At 33.3% G+C, this 21,449-nt stretch overlaps 1 protein-coding gene across 2 annotated transcripts; it reads right to left on the reverse strand.

The window, feature by feature from the left end:
* Positions 1–1,863: 1,863 nt before the first annotated feature.
* On the reverse strand, positions 1,864–14,024 carry LOC125827016 (carbon catabolite repressor protein 4 homolog 4). Of its 2 annotated transcripts, none has more exons than XM_049506374.1 (10): positions 13,909–14,024; positions 6,879–6,979; positions 6,746–6,786; positions 6,086–6,135; positions 5,528–5,597; positions 5,096–5,217; positions 4,481–4,608; positions 3,365–3,512; positions 3,124–3,271; positions 1,864–2,206 (listed from the first exon to the last, which is right to left on the reverse strand). In XM_049506374.1, exons 1-10 carry the CDS (start codon positions 13,965–13,967, stop codon positions 1,901–1,903), a joined length of 1,173 nt encoding a protein of 390 aa, XP_049362331.1. In that variant the 5' UTR covers positions 13,968–14,024; the 3' UTR covers positions 1,864–1,900. The 2 variants fall into 2 exon arrangements, with proteins under 2 accessions (XP_049362331.1, XP_049362332.1); XM_049506375.1 differs by having other exon boundaries at positions 13,787–13,975.
* Between the last annotated feature and the right edge of the window lie 7,425 nt (positions 14,025–21,449).

Consider the following 21,449-nt stretch of genomic DNA (forward strand, 5'->3'; position numbering starts at 1 on the left):
ACAAATCCTTATCCTTTTTCAATCGTACAATGGATAAACATTAAATTTTGAATTCATAATTTCAAACACTCATGGACAGGATTCAATGGTAAAAACATAAATCTTTATGAAATTCAAAATTCTTTGTGTCTATATCCTTACCTAAAACCCTTCCATATATCACGTTGTGTTTGTGAATTGTGGGTGGTGAGCCTCAAAGTAACAAATCTCACTTATTTCCCATAATGTCTATAACCATTATTATATATATGAATGTGACCCTTCCACTTGAGAAAGTCCTAGCTCATTATGAGAGAGTCCCACTCCATTTACAACCAATTGTTTTATAGACACAACTCGTATATATGTATGTATGTATGTTCAACCAAGAAAAAAAAGAGCCCAACTAGCTAGATCTTATCATTACTCATAGTTCCTTCATTTCAGTTTAAAAAAGAAAGACACATTTCTAAATTTAGCTATACACTTTCCAATCTTATTTTTGATGAGAAACTTTTATAACTACACAAATATTATGGCATGTTTGCTTCTATAAGTTTGAAAAGTCTTAAAACTACACAAATATTATGAAATATTTGGATTAAGATCACAAATTTAAAAAATCTTTACTTCTCTCGGTCTATTCAATATATGTCACATAATTTGAAAGCTTAAGTAGGGGATATCTTTCACATAGAAAATCAACATCAAAATGTTGTAACGTTCTCCCAAAACTATTGCCAACCATTGAAAATGAAAAGCACAATTCTTGTTCTTGATAAACTTCTCCTAACTCTTCATATTGAAAACAACTTGTACTTATAAACGTCATTCTTCCTATTTAAACCATCAGGCACGCAGTTTAGATCATACCTAACCAAAAACACTCCTCACTATTCTATCATCTCTAAACACCACACACGTTTAAGATTTTAAGATAAAAACGCGTTTGGAAGAATAATTCAGAGTTGTAGGTGAGTCACCTTAATTAAGTAAGTAAATGGAGTCTCAAAACAAGTATAGGAATCAAAGAAGAGGATCAAAGCACAAGAAGTCACGTGGAGATCAGAAAAGTGTTGAGCAAAACAACAGCACTTCATCATCATTGTGGGTGGTGGTAGCTTATTCATTCATTTTGAGAAAGGCTAAAGCATTTTATGAGTGGATTTGCAGCAATGGCAACTACGACGAGGTACCTCTGACTGATCCTTACTTCTCCGTCCCTGTCCTTCCTCCAACCACTACAAATTAAGCTTAGCTCAATTCAGTATGTAATTTAACTTGTTATAACAAGTTATCGTTCTTTATTGTTACTATGACCTAATAGTGTAAGAATTCTTATAAACTCGTGTTTACATATGTTTAAAGTACTCATAAGTAGTATTGGCTATGTTTGTTGTGTAAAGTATGTATCTTGTCTAGATTCTTCTTGAAAATTTGGAGATTTGTTCAGAATTGAGACATAATTAATGGATTTATAGATTGATTTAGACATCTAGATATATGTTAACAAGATCGGAGTGTATTTCAATTAAGTTGTCAAATAAAGAAGTATTTGGCTATTAATAGTTTGGAGATGAAACTAATAATTTGTGCTAAATTCTAGGGCGTGTATTATACTTCCTCACAATGATTTATCATGTATTATTAAGAGAAGAAGCCATTTCAATGCAATCAGCTAAGTGAATCTGAAAATAATATACCTCTACCAAAACTCATAATGATAAACTAAATAGTCTCATTTAAATGAAACCAAAATTTCATTCTCCAAGCACTAGTCAAAATAGTTGACATTGTCCGTTCAAAAACGGCTCAAAAGTTACAAAATAATTGCAGGTTCAAATAACTCTTTTAACCACCAGACAATAATGATAAGACATAAAAATAAAAAAAAAAGTCAATGATAATGGTAACAACATAGCTACTGAATTATTTCAAATTCAGCACCAATTGGGAGATGATCACTAGGATGATAGTAATTTGGTAGACCACCTTGAACATCCGAAGCTTCGGGCTCCGGAAGTTCGAGGTAGCTGACTGGTTTGATACCCCCAGAAGGAGAAAACAGTATGTAATCTAGAGTTCCAGTAAATCCAGGAGTGTAGTTTGTGAAGTGTGGTTCTCCTCTAGTACTTGCATAAGCACTGCACAAAGGAATGGGCACATCATCTGAGATTTCGGGCAAAGTTCCCGCCTCTGAGGAACCTGACATAAGGTACTCATATACCTGAAACAACAAGAAACAAAGCCAAGTTACTAAACACACCAATGAAGTGTAAAGAATAAAGTGAGGAAAACACGCGCACGTTAAGAAGAAATAATAATCAAGGGCACCACAGGATAATTTGTCTTATAACAAGATTTCATCAAGAAAATAGACGCAGACCTTGAATAATCGTCAAAGAAATTAAAAAAATGCTGAAACCCAAAAATTGAACCCCTACTCTAGTAAGACCCCAAATATCAGAGTAAACCGAAAATGGGACTCTGCTCGACCACTAAGACAACAATAGAATATAGATTGGTTGTGTACCCCAAGTTGACATAATAATGGACTAATAGTCCGATGTAGACAAGTATGACAACGGGTACCATCTTCTAAAATCTAGGTAAGTTAGGATGCTTCAATCATCTATGAATTAGTATGGAGAGCCAGAAGCTACAAAAATTGCAATATGGAATCTCACAGTGGTTGAGAGTGGGTTAGTGTCCCCTTATATGGTCTAGGGATCCTCATTTCATGAGCTAGTTTGGAGTTGATTTTGGCCTGAGATCTATTTTTATTAATATGGTATAAGAGGTGATCCATCTCTCCTGTTATGTTTCTTAATGTTGGGCTCCTATGGTATGCTATCCACACTCCAATATGTCCATGCCTGGCATAAGATGGGTGTTGGAGTGTCCCAAATTGTTGATCCATATTGGCTTCAGATATCCTCACTTCATGAATTAGCTTTCGAGGTTGAGTTAAACCCAAAGTACATTTTTCTTAATTGGAATAATGAATCCTACTAGAAATATGAGGAAATCAAATAAAACAAATGCAACTTAGATAGAGTAAGTTGATGTTGTTCAATAGAGCTTGGCCCATAGCAAAGCAGAAGGACCAAATGTTTCAAAAGGTAAAACAAGAGATTAGCTGACCTGACTCCCAGGAAGTGAGTTGAAATCACCAGTAACAACCACAGAAGGAGAGCAATCAAATTTGTCTGATACTAGTAACTTGAATTGAGCTAAGCGTGAAAGCAAGTATCTAGCTTGTGCAAGTTTGACATCGGCCAATTTTGGATCCCTGTGGTATCATTCGTATATGTCAACAGTGTATAGAGTTACCAAATTGAATATCCAGACGTGCTGCAATAACAAAAGTGGACAACAGACATACCAGTAAATGTGAGTGTTGGCCACAATGATAAGATGAGAAGGATCCTTCAGCCTAAAGGCTGCCATAATACCCACACAGTCACGTTTAAATCTAACACAAGGATCATTTAGGTCTCCACGATTTGCTTGCCTGTTTTTCAAACCGGCATCTGAAATTGGAATGAGAAAGATCACAGTTACCTCATACCATGGTGATAGGATTATGAAGCTTAAAGCATCCATTACCACAAAATTTGTGCATTGAGGAGCAAAGATGAATCCATAACCCATCGTGTCACAACACTTTATTCACCTCCCGAAAATGAGATGTGTAAAAGTCTCCCCCTTTTTAAGTTTCAAATTTCAAGTCATTTAATTCTGAAAGAGCTGATTATTTTTTAATATGAAGTTACCTTCAGTGCCTATTGAAAATGCGCTACTGCGTTAGATCCAATATTGGTGCTTTCTTTTACCATGGACATCTTCCCTCGCAAAACCCTCAAGCCAAACTTAAATATGATTTCTTTCCTCACATATTGGTTGTTGCTACCAAGACATACCTTAACATATGATTCAGCACAAGAGTTATTAACTGTTTCAACTGCAAATGTCAATCCAGGTTTCTGCTACAATATGAAAAGCCTCCCTTATCACTTTTCTATTAAATTGATACAGATTGACTTGCTACATTAAATTAGAGGCTGACAATAACAGGTCCACTTCCAAGCTCCAACAGTATTCAACTTTCAAGAGTACCAACTTCAATTATAATTGTACAAAAATCTTTGGATCTTATCACGACACCGCAATTCAAATACTATTCCCCTCTTTCATTATGATTAAGTCTTAGTTATGAAATTCACACATACATCAACTGTTTGAAGGAAATTTGCTATAACTGCAGCACTAAACCAACCCACATTCACCCCCAAAAGAAAAGGGCAAAAAAGGATAGGAAGAAGACGAATTGATTTAATTTGAAATTTCATTTGAATTACGTTGGAGGTTGGACAGAATTTTTTTAGCAGTTTACTGTATAAAGACATGTTTCCCTGACTCTATATGTGACTTTTAAACCAGACCATGCTCCAATTTTGTAAAGACAAACCCTAGGTGGACAAAAGCAAGAGTATACCACCTTTTGACGCTGACTTTTTATTTCCACCAGCAGGCAAATTCTCCTCTTTATCCTCAGATGAAGAATCGTCTTGATTTGAGGGTACAAGATCATTGTACTCTATCTTCTCTTCAATGACCAACTCTGCACTATAAATAGCATAAAATTTCAGATAAAATGAGTTATGTAGAAATATTTTATTCAGCCTGAAGAAGTTATAGAAACATACCCATCCAAACCATAAGAACTTCTGATATAGAACTGAATTCTCTCAGTCGTTAACTATGCAACGATGTAACTTTAGCATGATAGAAGTAACTTAATCTACTGAATAGGTGGGAGTAAGAGGTTATGATGTGAAATAAAATGTAGTTCTGTGCCGTATTACTCATCTCTTGGATCCCTTGAAGTTGCAAGGATACGACGCCAAAGCTTTATTTAAGCGAACTTATAACTAATCATCTTATTTTTTAGCTAGAAAGTGCATGATCATATCATAGTACTCTCAAACATAATGCATCTATAAGATGACCAGCAAGTCTCCTCAAATAATACAAATAATTTCATCGGTTAGCTTAGCCATTCTTTTAGTTATAGATATTTAGGTTAAGGAAAGAAGAGAGAATAGATGGTCACCTATCCTGCTTATAAAAGATCCCGCATCCATCACGCTTCTGCCCACTTCTTTTGATGTAGATACTTGAATAGCCAGCACTCTCTATATTTCTTTTATAGAAGCTATCATATTCATCCAATTCCTGGCACATAACACAATCTTGATTAAAATATAACCTAGAAGAAATTAGAAGTTTCTTTCTTCTTTTTTTTTAGTTTCCCTCCCGGTTTCAGGTATTAACTTTAGGACCCAACTATTACGGATACGCGTCAGGAAGACCCACTTTCTGGGGTAAACGTCCCCTGCCAAAGGCAACCTCATTCCCACTCTCAAACCCAAGACCTCCAGTTAATGATGCCACTCCACCACAACCTTTTGTGGTAGAAGTTGTTATTAGAAGGAAAATGGATGAATGGATATTGCTCAATCTTAAATTATCAAAAAATCCAAACCTGTAAGCAAAGGAAATCGGCCCCGAGGCTCTTGAGAACTGTCAGGATTGCCTGTGAACGGGCTTTCCACCTAAAACAACACTTAACAAATGTTGATTCTGAAATTACGAGTAAAAGAAAGAAGTTGAAAACTGTCTCAATGAAGGCTCATTCCACATGGCTTCAAGTCACAATGCTTTGGAAATAAATTTTACATTAGAAGCTCTTCAAATACTCGAAGAGAAAAGAAGTAAAATTGACTTAAACACAACTATGTATCTTCTATTAACACTTGCTTAGAGAATTACTAAAATCCAATAAAAGTCCTATGCTCCTGACTCCAAGTCTTGAAGCATTTCTCGGACAGTCTTGAAGGCAAGGAATATAATAATAACGTAATGCAACATGAAACAATCATATTGGAATTCCATAAAGGCCTAAGGCATTATAAACAAGTCAATTTGGGTCCACTCAAACATGTAATCAATCGCATTGGACTTTCCAGAGAGAAGAGAAACAATATCCGACAGGCTGTGTATAAGAAATGCAAAAATGAAAATTTGGATATAGATGACGTACTTGAGACAAGGCCCTGGGGAGTGTGGAAACAGATCAGCCTTTACATATGCCTACAATTAAAAAATCTCAGAACAACAAAATATTGGCAAACAGAATCCATACAACTCAATAGATTAAATGACTTGAATCTGTAAGAAGAAAAACTAAAACTGACTAACATCTCAGAATACAAGTGTCAAGGTATGAGATAATATCACTTGAATTGTGCTCTATAGTCCTAAAAGACAAATCAAAGGACATACCAAGCATGTTGGTACACTTGATTAATTAACAGCAAATGTGTGCATCGATAATGGTTTTCCCATCCAGATATGTATGCTCTACTTAACACGATGGTTCAACCACAGGTGAGCGGCCTCAAATTCTTTTTGTTAGGATCAAATCTCTCTCTCTCTCTTCTGACTTTCATTTGTTTGTTTGTCCAAGATGTGACATGTTCACAAAGTTCACAAGAGTACTTTGGCTGATGAATAAATACTTTGTTTATTTGATTTTCAAAGTCAAGATAGACAATTTACAGTGTATTTAGCCATATAAGGATGCTCAATAGTTTAAGAAAGCAGCACTTAACTTCCGTTACTGAAGTATTACTTGCATGCACTTCATAAAAATAATAAAATAAATGAATTGCCTCAAGAAATTTGAACATGGTCGGATTACCTGAGCCAAAATGTTATATGATACCAAACTGAACTTAAAACCTGCAACAATAGACAAAAAGTACAACATTAACTCCAGCTGTACAACAAAAGCATACAAAAACGAAAAAGAAAAGTTAAAATAATCCACTTACCATCTGATTTACTTACTGAAGTAATTCCACTCTTTTCAGCAGGAACAAATTTTGGTGACAGAAGTGCAGTTGTTGTGCTCATTTTGGCAAAATGAATTGTTCTGTAGATATTGTAAACCAAGAAAAGAAGAAGCAAATGAAGTCTCCAATCAAAACTAAAAAGGAGATAATACATAAGAAGCCCCTAGTATTGGCTCCGTTTACAACTTACACAAACTATGGGTGTTTGTATGAACCCCCTGAACTTCCTTTTTCAGTACCTATTACCACCCTCAAGTACCTAGTGATACAAAGAGTGGTGTGTTGTCAACACCTATGTGATGCACGGAGCAAGAAAAAGGTGAAAAACAGCTTATCGTGGCTTTTTTTTTCCAACAATAACTGTACTTATTCCTCTTTATTTCTCTTTTTTTTTAATGGGGGGTGGGTAATCTAACCCGAGAATAATAGAACTGTGCCGAACTTGTTACAAATCTAAAAATGGCAGCCCAATGCACAAAGCACCTTGTGTTGACACAGGGTTTGGGAAGGGCCGCTCCCCAAGAGAATGTAATGTATAGTCTACCCTGAAGCAAGTATAAGTGATTGATTCCACACCTCGAACCCTGGCTTATAGTTCACACCAGTAGTGACGCCAAAAAAAAAAATGAAATTCCAACAAGCTTGTGGGATTACACCAGGTATGTTGTTGTAAAATTTATAAATTTAGCTATGTTGACAAAAATAGAGTTCCATCCAAGTGTTTTACAGATCTGGCCGAAAAAAATGGTTTTTTAACAAAGGGTAGAGGCTACGGGTTTCCTTTGTCATCGAAAAAATAAAAAAATTAGTGGTTTAAAAATGCCACGTTCTTGAACAATCAACATGACTAATATGATTATCACTTCCCACCAAATTTTGGTTCAGAGTGGCCATAGATACGAAAAAGGGAAGTTCAAACAGGATACAAGCACCCTATAGTTTAGGTGTGTAACTTGCAAACAGAGCCAAGGGGAATCCTAATAGTTCAGTTGGTTGGCTACCCAAACTTTCACCTTTTTGATGAGGGTTCGATTCCTTACCTTGTAGTCCCCTCCCCCATTTCCCCTTCCCTGCCCCTAATGTTTTGTTAAAAAAATTGCCAACAGAGCCAAGTCCAAGGGATTTAAAATTGTCAAATACTTTTGAGAATTGCAATAAGATTTATGATTTCATGCTCCATAACAATATGAACCTGCTTTGGTCTTTTTAAGAACAACTCACTCTACCGTTTGTTTCTTTCTATTAGGATACCAGTGGGTGGGGCTAAATTTAGGCATGTAGTCAATAGACGAGTCATACGCAACCCCCGAAAGCTTACTAGTGCCAAAATGGATTGTGTCAATGTGGATTAAAAATGCATCATAATCCAACTAGCCTAACCCAAACCCATTTTTCGAATTGTTTATTATTTGCTATATTTTTTCTTAATCACCAAACAGAAAAGTTTTCCTCTTCTTTATAGAGTGTGTGAAAGTATGAGAAATATACTTAATAAACCAAACAAATTAAAATTCTATTTTGACGAAGTTCTCTATGGGTCAATTTAGGCTACAAAAAAGGCACAAACAAAAGAGTTTCTCTATTCTCTATAGAGAGAAAAACTGTGTGAAGTTAAGGTAGAGAGTATACATAGTAAACCAAACAAAAAATTTACAACATTTTCCTTTTAGAAAGTTTTCTTATGGGTCAGTTTGGGGTATGAATCTGTTATTTATATAAAGAGAAAAGGTGAGTAGAAGTGTAGGTGGCAAAATATACATGATAAATCAAACCGAAAGATTATATCTTTTTACAAAGTTCTCTTATGAGTCAATTTGAGCTACACTTTGATTGGGTTAAAATAAGTTGCATCTAAGTTGACCTACAATGAATATTTTGTAATGACCCAAACCCTTAATTATGAGGTTTAATGCTTACTTTTATGTTTGGAAGCTTGGTTCAAGTCATATTCTGTGGAACTTGTTTGAAGGATTCAGGTTGGGACACGAGGGTATTTTTTTCTTTTTTTAAAAAAAAAGAAGATGATGAAATTGACCCCGAGAGATGAAGTGAATTTTCCAAAAAAACTCCAATGAACTGCACCAAAAATTCCTTTTTCCTAGTAAAGCAACAGATCTTCGCGATCGCGAGGCCTGGGTCTTGGTAACGCAGGGTTAGGGTGTTGTGCCTCGCCAAGATCGCATAGGGTCCCCGCGTAATTGCTCTCTGATCACGAGGTACCCTGTTGTAGTCGCGAAGCTCTGTCGCCTGGCAATATAGAAGCTGGCAGATTGGGATTTAAGTTTATTTCATCATTTTGGGGTATTGAAGTCTCGGTTTTTGGGCAGTTTTAAAAATGAGATTTCATCACCAAAACGTTAGGGGTAAGTGATTTTAACTTGGATGTGATCAATTATTTCGACTACTCGCTGATTATGAAGCCTAATCTATGAAGATTTGAATCAGAAATTAAGGAATATTACCCGAATATCACTTGAGGAAATTTCCTCGACCTATCTTTTAGCCAATGTCTCCCGAGAACCAATTATATTGCAGCTTTTCTCTTTCACATGGGGAAGCCGCCTCTTGGTTGGGGATATTCTTTTTCAAAAAATTGTACATCACGACTTACAAAATTATTAGATTGAATTGGCTCAAGGTAGATATAAGCATGGTGAGTCTAAGAGATACCTACATACACACACAGGGTGGACCAGGGCTCAAGTTTATTTTTGGTATAAGGTCTATGCCATGGGTAACAAAGGCAACTAAAAACTTTGAGGATGGGTATAGTCTAGAGATCGACCAAATAATTTTTGGTAGGGCGATGCATTATTCAGGATTGGAGTGGGAAGTCGATTAGTAAGGTAGATAGCATAAGGATAGGCAAAAGACCAAAATTCAGGTGGTAAGGATGCTTCATGAACAACGGGTTTTATCGGTTTCAAGAATATGACGATGTCTACGTTCAGCTATGGCAACACGTTGTCGGTGTAGGAGGTGAAATTAAGGGTTCAAATCCATGTTTATCTCAAGATAGGGTTGAAGACCAATGAACTCACCCCCTCCGACGGTATAAAGTGAAGAAATTTTTGTTTTGAAGAATTTTCAACTGAAGGATGAAACTTTGGAATATTGATACAACCTCACTTTCATTTTTAAGTGTATACAACCAAGTATATTTGGTGTATTGGTCAATAGAGTACGTGAGTCCTTCCCAACAAAAGTAAAAACAAAGAATTAAATAGATGTGAGGTTATCTTGACAAAACTTACTAACAAAAATGAGATTTTTTTTTATTGATGGAGCACAAAATGTGTCAAAAAGCTTAGAAGTAGTTTTAGATGCCTAACTAGAGTTGAACGAGTATGAGCAATAGGAATGGTTTTACTGTCACCCATGGAGATTTCTTCAATTCTTGCATACTTTACAAGGTTGTGGGGTACGATAGTGACGTGGTGAGTTGAGCAATAGGAATGGCGGTGCTCACCAAGTATGTTATGGGAGCTAGCACCCAAAAAGTGAATTCAGTTGGGCCAAGTGATGTGGGGCCCGAAATGAAGAGTGTCATCAAGTGTTTGAAAATAAGGCTCATATTGTGAATAACAAAGTAGGGGGGGTCCCGACCTAACTACCGTGGATCCAATCAAGGGTCATGGAATTTTAGTATTTGGATTATTGTTGGTATCGATCTTGACCTAGGCCTCAAGGCAAGGTTCAGGAAATCAAGGACCAAGGAGCTCAGAACAAAGGTTACAATCATTGAAGCCCATATACCTATGCTCCTACAAGAGGTAGCCAACCATCCACTAGTGACTCCACAAGTTCAAAGATGGAGGATACACTTTCAAGAGTGTTGAGTCTACTGACACAAATGTGAAAAAGGTTAAAGATGGCTTATCAAACATTGGGTAGTCAACTCCCACTCAACTTCGATTAAGCAATTTGAGTCTTAACTTAGCCAAATATCGGCTTCCCTCAATCAAAGAAAAGGGTGCCCTTCCGAGTGATACGGTGAAATAGAATGATAATGGGAATGGTGCCCATTGTATGGTCATTACTATACTAAGCGGAAGGTGTGCTAGGCGATGAGGTGGTGGAAGTTGAAAAAGTTATAGTTGATGAAACAGATGTGGTGGAAAGTAACGTGGATCTTGTTGACACCTAATTTTGTTACTCCTTTCTTCTAAATCATTTCATTGAGCTTCTAAATTACTGATAAGTCAAATATTTGATAATCACTACTATTTTCGATTATTACTATTGTTACCGTTGTTATATATTAGATAATATTATTACTATTTGTTAATTATTATTGTTGTTATCATTTTCACTCTTCTTAAAACTATATTTATTATTGTTATTACAAGTTTCATACCTATTAAATTAATTATAAATATTATACCTTTTATATAGTTATTAGTTGTCAATGGTTAAGATATATTGCACTAATTATTAAATTAGAAGCTCAAAAGAATCAATTTAAAGAAGTAAAATACCATCAAACAAACTAGTCCAAATCTTGCACCCAATCAAGGGGGTGTTTGGATTAGCTTATTTTTAGGTGTTTTTGGATTTTACGCACTTTTTTAGTTTTGGAGGTGTTTGAAAAAGTTAAAAAGTGTTTTAAGACATTCATCTTTAGGCCAAAAAAGTTTTAAAATAAATCAAAAGTATGGCTTTTAGCTATTGATTTATAAGTTACTTTTTATAAACTTATCCAAGCGGGCACTAAATCACTTAACCCAATAAGTAGCAGCCCAATTGCGCCAAAATAAAAAGTTCATGGTTGGCCACAAATAACCCAACAATCCACATTCTAGATTTTTCCTAGCAAACAAATTCCCATAACAACCCTCATAAAAATTTCTAAACAAACAAAACACTTTGATCCAAAGAAAGTAATGAGTGACAGAGGAGTCGGATTTACCTCCCACGGGGTAGTGACTGGGGCTTCATTGACGTCTTGAATTCTACACTCATTTTTCAAATAAAGTTGAGCAAAACGGGGAGGAGAATAGAAAATACTTTGTGGGATGATATGTAGATGTAAGAGAATGATTTCCTTATGAGTGTCAAAACCTGGCTTTTGATGAAAAAATAAGGTTGTATTTATAGGAGAAGAATCTAGGGTTCGCGTTTCCTTGGGGTTGGGCTATTTAGAGGATTTGGGCCGTTATTCAAGCTAATTTTGGACATATTTTAAGATAGAAAATGGGCTACTCTTGAATTGGTTTTTTCCCCTTTAGGCTTCTAATTTAATAATTAGTAAAATGTATGTTATGAAATCAAAAATTAATAATTCTGTAAAAAGGTTAGTAGATAAGAAACTTAAAATAAAGTAACGACAATCAATTTTAAAAGAAGAGGACAATAAAGTAATAGTAGTAATGTTAATGATTAAAAATGGGGGTTGCTTTGGAGATTTGGATGGTAGGAAAAAACTAGAATGTGGATTGTTGGGTTATTTGTGGCAAGCCATGAGCTTTTTATTTTGGAATTGGGCTGCTACTTATTGGGTTAAGTGATTAATTGGGTGCAAGATTTGGACTAGTTTGGTTGATGGTCTTTTCCTTCTTTAAATTGATTTTTTTGAGCTACTAATTTAATAATTAGAGCAAATTATCTTAACCATTGACAATTAATAACTATATAAACGTTAAAATATTTATAATTAATTTAATAGGTATGAAACTTGATATAAATTAATAATGGTAATGTTGATAACAGTAATAAATAGAACTTTAAGAAGAGTGAAACTGATATAAAGGATAATAATAATTGTTAACTAATAGTAACAATGGTATCCAATATATAACAACGATAACAATATTAATAACCGAAAATAGTAGTGAAATATCAAATATTTGACTTATTAATAATTTAGAAGTTCAATGAAATGAATTAGAAGAAAGGAAGGACAAAATTGAGCGTCAACAGATCGCAAGAGAAAAAAGGCTTGTATTTAGAAGCCTATTGATGTTGATGAAGCTACCAGAGGTGTAGAGACTGCCCCCATTCAAAATGAAGGACTTGTCAAAGGCAAAAGCAAAGTAGAAGCCATATTTCCGTTGCCAATACCAAAGTTTCCTCCCCCATTCCCCTAAAGGCTCTTGAAGAAGGTGGAGAATGGAAAATTTGACAGGTTCATCACAATGTTGAAACAATTGTCATGAAGGACTTAACTACAAAGAAGCGGAGTGTGAGCTTTGAGACCATGAATGTTATCCATCATTGTAGATCCAGTGTCATTAACTCGTTGGTCCAAAAGAAGGAAGACTCGATTGCATTGACCATTCCATTCACTATTGGAGTCTACCAATTTTCCAAAGTTTTATGTGACCTTGGTGCTAACATCAACTTGATGCCTCTTGCTATATTCAAGAAATTGAGTTTGGGTACTCCTAGACCTACAACTATGAGGTTGTTGGTGCCAGACCATACAGTAAAGAGGCCGGTTGGAATTTAATATGATGTGCTTCTGAAGGTGGATCGATTTATTTTCCTTTTATCTTCAGAGTACATCTCTAATCTTTATACAAAGAATTATGTCATTTAACAAGTCAATTAACATCCAAACTTTATTTCCCGTTTAAGAAAGTGGGAATTGTTCAAAGCTTTCAGTGGATTTATGTTCAACAATTTACCAAGGTGAAGCTTTTAGCCGCAGAATCAATAAGTATATCATTAATTCCTTTCTTTTTATGGAGGGCAGAAATTCAACATTAAAGCAAAGGGTTATCCTTAAAATATATATTTCCCAGCTAATGTCAGTGTGGCAATTCATCAAACAGGTGGTGACACTCAATAATGTATTCAATCATTTGAGCTATAATTATCTTCAATTTCAATGGAACTTCATACATGTAAGAACAAGCAAGAGAGATACAACAACAACGACAACATACCCCGTGAAATCCCACTAAGTGAGGTCTGGGGAGAATAGTACGTCATGGAAGCAGAGAGAGAGAGGCCATTTCCGAAAGACCGTCGAGGAAACAAGCAATAAAGCGGTGACATATACACATACCTGTGGGGTGGAGAAGCTAAAGGAAAACGAGGAAGCAAAAAGAATGAGCTTTTCAACATTGCTTCTGTAGATTTTTAGGAGTCGTTAATGGTTTCTTAAGTTTCAGCCTTTAGGTTTCAACGAAGCCCAAAAGAAGATCCATGCTTCATTCACAGCCCAAATCCAGCTTTGGTGTTTTGGGCTAAAAATTTTGTCTTGGGCTTTTTCGATGGCCCAATAAATATGAATTAAATTGCCCTTGTACACTTTGCTTATCTAGTTTACCAAACATGGGTCCATACACTATATATACATTCGATTGTACATTTTATATATAGTATAAAAAAATATACAATATCTATGCACTTATACATATTTTTGTGAACTAGATGACCGATAATTTTTTTCTTTCTTTTTCTTTTCCTTTAGGTGAGAGCCAAACAAATATACAAATCTAATATAAGAGCCAACTGAGAAATAAGTATTTCTTTGTTTGATTAGAGATCTCATATTAAAGATTTGTATATAAAAATAGGGGGAGTTTTACCCTCCTACTAAGGTTTTCGATACGTTTGAATTAGTTGGACGAGTGCACGCACATTGAATATCAAATGCTTAATATTAAAATTTATAGAATTTAAATTTTTAATCCGAAAAAAAAAAACATAATCAAACTACTTGAATCCTATGTATAAATGGATCACAAGCAGCTATCTGGTCCACAAAATGAGCACAACAGCGAGTCGCATCAAATGAACGTCACTTTAACACGGAATCTCAATCTTATCAAGTTTGTCAAATAAGGGATAAGAGTCTGAAAAATACATTAATTTTGGTCGGATTTGTTGTTGCGATACTAAACTTTCATAAGGACCTATTACCTCCCTAGACTATTTAATACCGCATTTTTTATCCCCTGAACTATTTAATAGTGTATTTTAAAGGTATATGTGTGTCCACGTGGACACATTACTATTTATAATTTTGCATTATATTTTATGTCCACGTAGACAAATATATATGTTTAAAATACGGTATTAAATAGTCTAGGGAGGTAATAGGTCCTCATGAAAATTTAGTATCGCAACAACAAATCCGACCAAAGTTAAAGTATTTTTCAAACCCTTATCCCGTCAAATAACAAAGTTCTATATAATAAGAAAAAGATTATGATTCTTTATCTTGGAATACTACTTTAATTTAATTTATAAAATTGCAATTATGTATGAAAGTGATTACATAAAAGGAATGCTCCCCTTTTAAAAACTATATCCTTGGGATTTGTCCTCTTTATAAAAACAATAGCATACTCAATTATAATGCTATAAAGAAAAATTAAGGACTCGTTTGGTAAGAGGTATTAATCAGAATAGTCCATGGATTAAAATTTAGTCCAACAAAAATATTGTTTGGTTACTTTATTTAACCTAATCCATGGATTAGTTATACCTCATACAAGGTCTTATTTTATCCCTAGAAAAGGGAGGGATAACTAATCCAAGGTTTAACAATCCTTGGATAAGACCCCTAAATGACTAAACTATCCCTAAATCTTTTTTCATAATTTTTTTTTTTGTAATTTAATGCTCTTTTTTATTTATATGAGAATATTTATAAATATTCTTTTAAATTCTCCAAATTCGTTCCATGTAATTTGATGATTTCACAAATTAATATTTTCTTCTCCATGTTTGATTTGTTATATTGAGTTGGTTTTTTCGGGGTTTTTTTTTTAAAATGTAGTTCGTTGACTTGAACTATTTTTTTTTTAAAAAAACAAGCTTTGTGTATTTGAACAATTAAAATAGCCTTAAATCTATGTTAAGTTTAAGGTTAATATACCGTGCTATCAAGGATCTCTATGGTGGCATATCACACCTCAAAATTTAATAATAATTTTTAAAATATATTTTAGTATTTAATTTGACAAATTAAATGAAATATAAAATCTCATAATAACTCAAGGGTCTAATAGGAAATAAACTTTTTCTAGAATTTTAAACCAAACATAAGATTAAATGGGAAACATGAACAAAACACTTGATAAAAACTAACCCCTGCATTACTAAACCTTGCATTACTAATCCCTACATTACTAATCCATGCATTAGTAATCCCCGCATTATGCATCTTTGTACCAAACGACCCCTAAGAAGCGTAGATCTATGCAAATTTTATCCCTAGAACGTAGAGAGGCATTTTTGATAGATCTTTGACTCGATGAAACATGGATAAAAGCAATTCAGATTAGGAAATAATATTAGAAATGAAAAACTCATGGCAAAATACTATAGGAAGCATGACAAAGCATCTTGCACAGTAACTATAATAGAAAAATACGATAATCGAAGTACAAAAAGCGACAAATAATAATAGAGATCAATGAACATGAAACTACAAGAGAAACTACGACTATGAGTATTGAAGGATAGTCAAGACTACATTCTACTACTTGTTAACCTACTACCACATTTTGTGTCCTCTCCCTATTCAAGGTCATATCTTCATCAGTAAGTTGAAATTGTGTCATATCCTATCTAATCACCTCTTCCAGTTTTTCTCCGGCCTACATCTACTTCTCTTGAAACCATCTACAGTCAACCTCTCACACCTAAACACTAAGTCATTCGTGCATTTCTTCTTCACATGCTCAAACTACCTCAGTGTCGTTTTCCGAATCTTTTCCTCAACTTAAGAAATTCTCAGCTTGTCCTGTATATCTTTATTTCTAATCTTATTTCTCCTAGTATATATGTCCACACATTAATCTCAGCATCCTTATTTCTGTAACTTTCATTTTCTGAACGTGAGAGATTTTGACTGGTCAACACTTCGTCTCATACAACATAGTTGGTTTAACAACCATCTTGTAACTTGCCTTTAAGTTTAAGTGGCACCTTTTTATCATAGAAGACTCCAGTTGCGAATGAATCTCCATTTCATCCATTGTGCACCAATATGGTGTGTGACATCATCGACAATCTCCCCGGACATTTTCTTGGGTAATAGACACAAGATACCTGAAACTATCTCTTTTTTTGGATGGCCAAAGTATCAAGCCTTACTTCCATTCCACATTCATGTCATGTTACGTTACTGAACATGTACTCCAAGTATTTTTTTTTCTTCGTCCTACTCAAATTGAACTTCAAGATATGTCTCCAAACCTCAAGCTTAGCACTAACTCTATCGATCGCGAGTGTGTCACTCAAAACTATATCATCTAATATGCACCAAGACACCTCTCTTTGAATTTGATTTGTAGAGTCAATTCATTCATAACATCGATCATTATGTCATCTATACCTCAGCCCAAAAGAAACAAAAAATTAAATTAATAGATAATGAACAAAAGTTGAATAAAGATCTTTTCGAGAAATATAAGTCTATCTATACTACTAATACTTGATCTATATATGATAATATTGCCAACATGTTGATCAAATCCTTTTAACTTGTGTTATCAAAAAAATCAAGTAATTTAATAAAGATAGCTTGAAAGTGAAAGCATATATAATTGTAGTCCCATTATGTACATGAACCAAACAATTTGATTGACTCTGTGAAGTTGCGTAACCTATGCAATTGATATAGAAACCAATCTCACCAGAACAATGGACAATGACATTATTGGCATTTAGCTCTTACTAACTGGGGGGGGGGGGGAGGGGGGGGGGTTAAAATTCAACCATGAAATTAAGTGGTGTTGTGACCAGTTAACTACTTATGGTCCACTTATATAAGGGTCCAGGGCTACTTTAATTTCTTGATTGCTATTAGGTATTACTAATATTTTCCATCCAACTTTCTATGACTCAGCTAGATTAACCACTATTGTAAATCATTATTTTAGTTTATCTTTTGGTAGTAAGGTAGAAGAAATTAAAACCAATATTATTACAAATTGTCAGTGTATTTTGTTGAGTCCCACGTTGGTTGATTTAGGATATTTAATCTCATTAGTAATTTTAGACTTTCGTCACAATTCTTTTCTTTTGATCAGAGGATCTATCGAAAAACAACACTTTTACTTCACAAGATAAGAATAAGGTGTATGTATACACCACCTCTTTAGACCGCACATGTGATATATATGATATTAATTATTAGACTTTCGTTAGAATTCATCTCAGTTTTTTTTCTTTTCTTTGCCGTAGGAAATTAAAGATTCATTCCTATTTGTGGTTGGAATCGAACAAGTAATGTTTCATTGAGTTTATATTGTGCTACCTTAATATTTGGATTGATTTGGTTTTTTTTAAAAAAAATTGAACAAATTGAGCTTGTATAGAACTTGTTGAAGAAGACATAGTTTGTCTATTGGATTTAACTTCTACGTTGAATCTGACCTTGAAAATTGTTGGGATTGGTACTAGAAGATTGTACCATATCAAATATTTTGGACTTGATATTTATGAAACGTATCAGTGAAATTTCAAATAACAAGCTGTAGTTATCATCAGTAAATATTTTACTGACAAATTTGACGATTTATCAAGATATGTGGTCATAATTATTTTGCCACAAATCCCAAAGGATCCATCAGGATTTGACAAGGCATGTTTTTCCATCAATTTCAAATTATTTAGATTTATGGCTAAAATTTTGACGATTTATCAAGATTTGACTAGTAATTTCAGAAATTCTTTTGACAAGGCAAGTTTTATCCGTAAATTTGAAATCCTAATGATTCATCAGAATTTTGGTACGTATGTAAATCTACTAGTGAATTGTGTTACGTATGTAAATTTGCATGTGAGTTTGTGGAGCACTCGAATGTGGAGCTATTAAGTCAATGGCCGTTGTGATTGACAATATATTTTATTTATTTATTTTACTTTTATTTTTAGTCCATCTCAAAAAAAAAAAAAATTCGTTTTTTGGAAATTTATTAAGTGATATGTTTAATACTATAAAATTGAAAGATATTTTGGTACATAAATCACAAGATTCAAAAAATTTCTTTACTTCTTAAATATTATATCATGTTAAAATCAGACAAATAAATTAAAAAGAATAAAATAATACACATGGAAACTATGACAATTTTTAGAATTTAATAGAAGGATAAAGCTAGTAATTTACTATTCTCTCTGGGCCATTTTACTTGTAGTCATTAATAAAAATAAATAGTTCACAATAATTTTTATATTAAAAAATTAAATATAATTAATTATTATACTTTTCATCTTTATCCTTACTCAATAAATATAAAAAGAAATTAATATGATGTGGAAATAGTATTAATTGAAATCAAAGAATAAATAAGGATAATTTAGTCAATCATTTTAAATAATATTTTCTTAAGGAGGCGCAAAAAAAACATCACAAGTAAAATGGATCTAAATGATTAAAGAGTATACAAGATAATCATATCAGAAGTGACGGAATCAAAATTTTCATTAATAGAAGAATTCATAATATAAAAAATTGATACATAAAGAATTCAAAAGAGATTCGAAATTTACAATATATATACATTTTAAAAATAAATAAATCACTATATATAAGGTAATTTTCTACCCAATAAAGTCTGAAAAAACCTCCCTGCATCTAGTCAGTTCTTTTATGTAATGTGCTATACAAAACCCTTCTTTTTCATTGAATTGAACTAATACATAGTATTTTATATAATATAAGTACAAATACATATATAGGAATTGGGACTTGTCTAGTACCCATGAAGAGAATCTAAGGCAGAATCTTAGCGAAGACATTATAGTATGATATTTTATTAAATCGTGATAATAAAAAAAAAGGTCACTACATTACAAGAAACCATTCACAAGGACATGACTTACTTTCTCACAATTGTCATCTCATGCACATGGAACTATAATATTGTGAAAATTAACCAATGAAAAGCAACGCAACAGCCACTGATAGAAAAGTTGATGTAGTTGTCTCCTTTCTTTTGGATTTATTATAGACTATAGTATTCAAATTGAGATGATGACTTAACTTCTTTTACTAAGCTCTACGTATTGCACTTAATTTTGACGTAATACATAAATACGCTCTTTAATTTATTTTTAATTGATATTTATGTCATTTAATTTTAAGTGTATACAAGTAGATACTTAAATTTGTATAAAATTGAACAAGTAGATGCATACATCATACGTGTCATAATACACCTAAGACGCTACAAAGAACACAAAATTGCCACATAACACCACTTAGGACGAATGTGTCTATTTGTCCAATTTTATGCAAATTTAAACATCTACTTGAGCACATCCAAAATTAGAGGACATAGATATCAATTGATGTCAAATTAAAAGTCACATTTATATGTTGTCCTTAATTAATTTGTGCATCTATAGAGAATTGTCTCCAAAAGAATATTAGTACTAAAGCAAAAGTCAAAACCATGTACACATGTAGCCCAAAATGAGTTGACAATATTTTGAAAATTAAAATATATTTTTTCATGTGACTGAGGATTGTAGATGCTTTGTAAGGAAGGGAAAAAAAGATTAATAGTAAACTGAAAAGAAAGATTAACTAACGAAGGAGAAAAATTAGACAATTAGGAAGAAAATCATTTCCTTTTCATTGGAGTAGAAAAGAAAAGTGTGAAAAGAAATCATTTCCTTTTCATTGGAACCATTCATTGTATCATACATGCATTTAGGCTACCGACGAATACAAATTGTATCGATGAACACAAATTATATTAGGGATAAGGGTCTGAAAAATATCTTAACTTTGGTCGAATTTGTTGTTGCGATACTAAACTTTCATAAGGACTTATTACCTCCCTAGACTATTTAATACCGTATTTTTTACCCCCTGAACTATTTAATAGTGTATTTTAAAGGTATATATATGTGCCCACGTGGACACATTACTATTTATAATTTTGCATTATTGTTTATGTCCACGTGGGCAAATATATATGTTTAAAATACGGTATTAAATAGTCTAGGAAGGTAATAGGTCCTCGTGAAAGTTTAGTATCACAACAACAAATTCGACCAAAATTGAGGTATTTTTCAGACCCTTATCCCATTATATTAACAAATATAATTTGTATCATCAAATGCAATCAATGCATATATATGAAATGATACAAACAACAAAGAAATTTGTATATTTAGATTGTATCGATAAAAATAATTCACATTTCATTTGGAATGAGACAACAAAACTGAACTTTATGCACACACACATAAATATTTTATGGAACGAGTTAATTGTCATTCTATCACCACAAATAATTTTATATGCATCAAGAATATTTCGTACCGTAGTGCATATATATAAATTATAAACACTAAATTTATTAATTAATTAAGCTCTATTTTTCGTTCTTTTTCGGTTTCATTGGTAATGAAGAGAGTCAAATTTAGTTGAAATAGGGATGAATCTAGCATCACAAGTTACATACCTCTAATTTTTATATTCGTACTAAAAAAAATTCACTATATGAAAATATTCCATTAGACATTCTATTATATATTACTGTATATTATATTTTGAGATTATTGCATCATAAATTTTAATTCGAATTCTCTTCTGATCTTGTTTGCAATATTCTTTAATTTCTCAAATATAGA

This window comes from Solanum verrucosum, unplaced genomic scaffold (genome assembly GCF_900185275.1).
Source record: "Solanum verrucosum unplaced genomic scaffold, falcon-dt-bn FXZP01000060.1, whole genome shotgun sequence".
NCBI lineage: Eukaryota > Viridiplantae > Streptophyta > Magnoliopsida > Solanales > Solanaceae > Solanum > Solanum verrucosum.

What these genes read in the sequence shown, in the direction of transcription:
- LOC125827016 (XM_049506374.1), bottom strand. Translation starts at nt 13,967, where the DNA reads ATGTTGAAAAGCTCATTCTTTTTGCTTCCTCGTTTTCCTTTAGCTTCT. An exon ending in TTCAGTAAGTAAATCAGATG is followed by an intron (nt 6,787 to 6,878) that starts GTAAGTGGATTA and finishes CTATTGTTGCAG; the next exon opens with GTTTTAAGTTCAGTTTGGTA. An exon ending in TCCCCAGGGCCTTGTCTCAA is followed by an intron (nt 5,598 to 6,085) that starts GTACGTCATCTA and finishes GTGTTGTTTTAG; the next exon opens with GTGGAAAGCCCGTTCACAGG.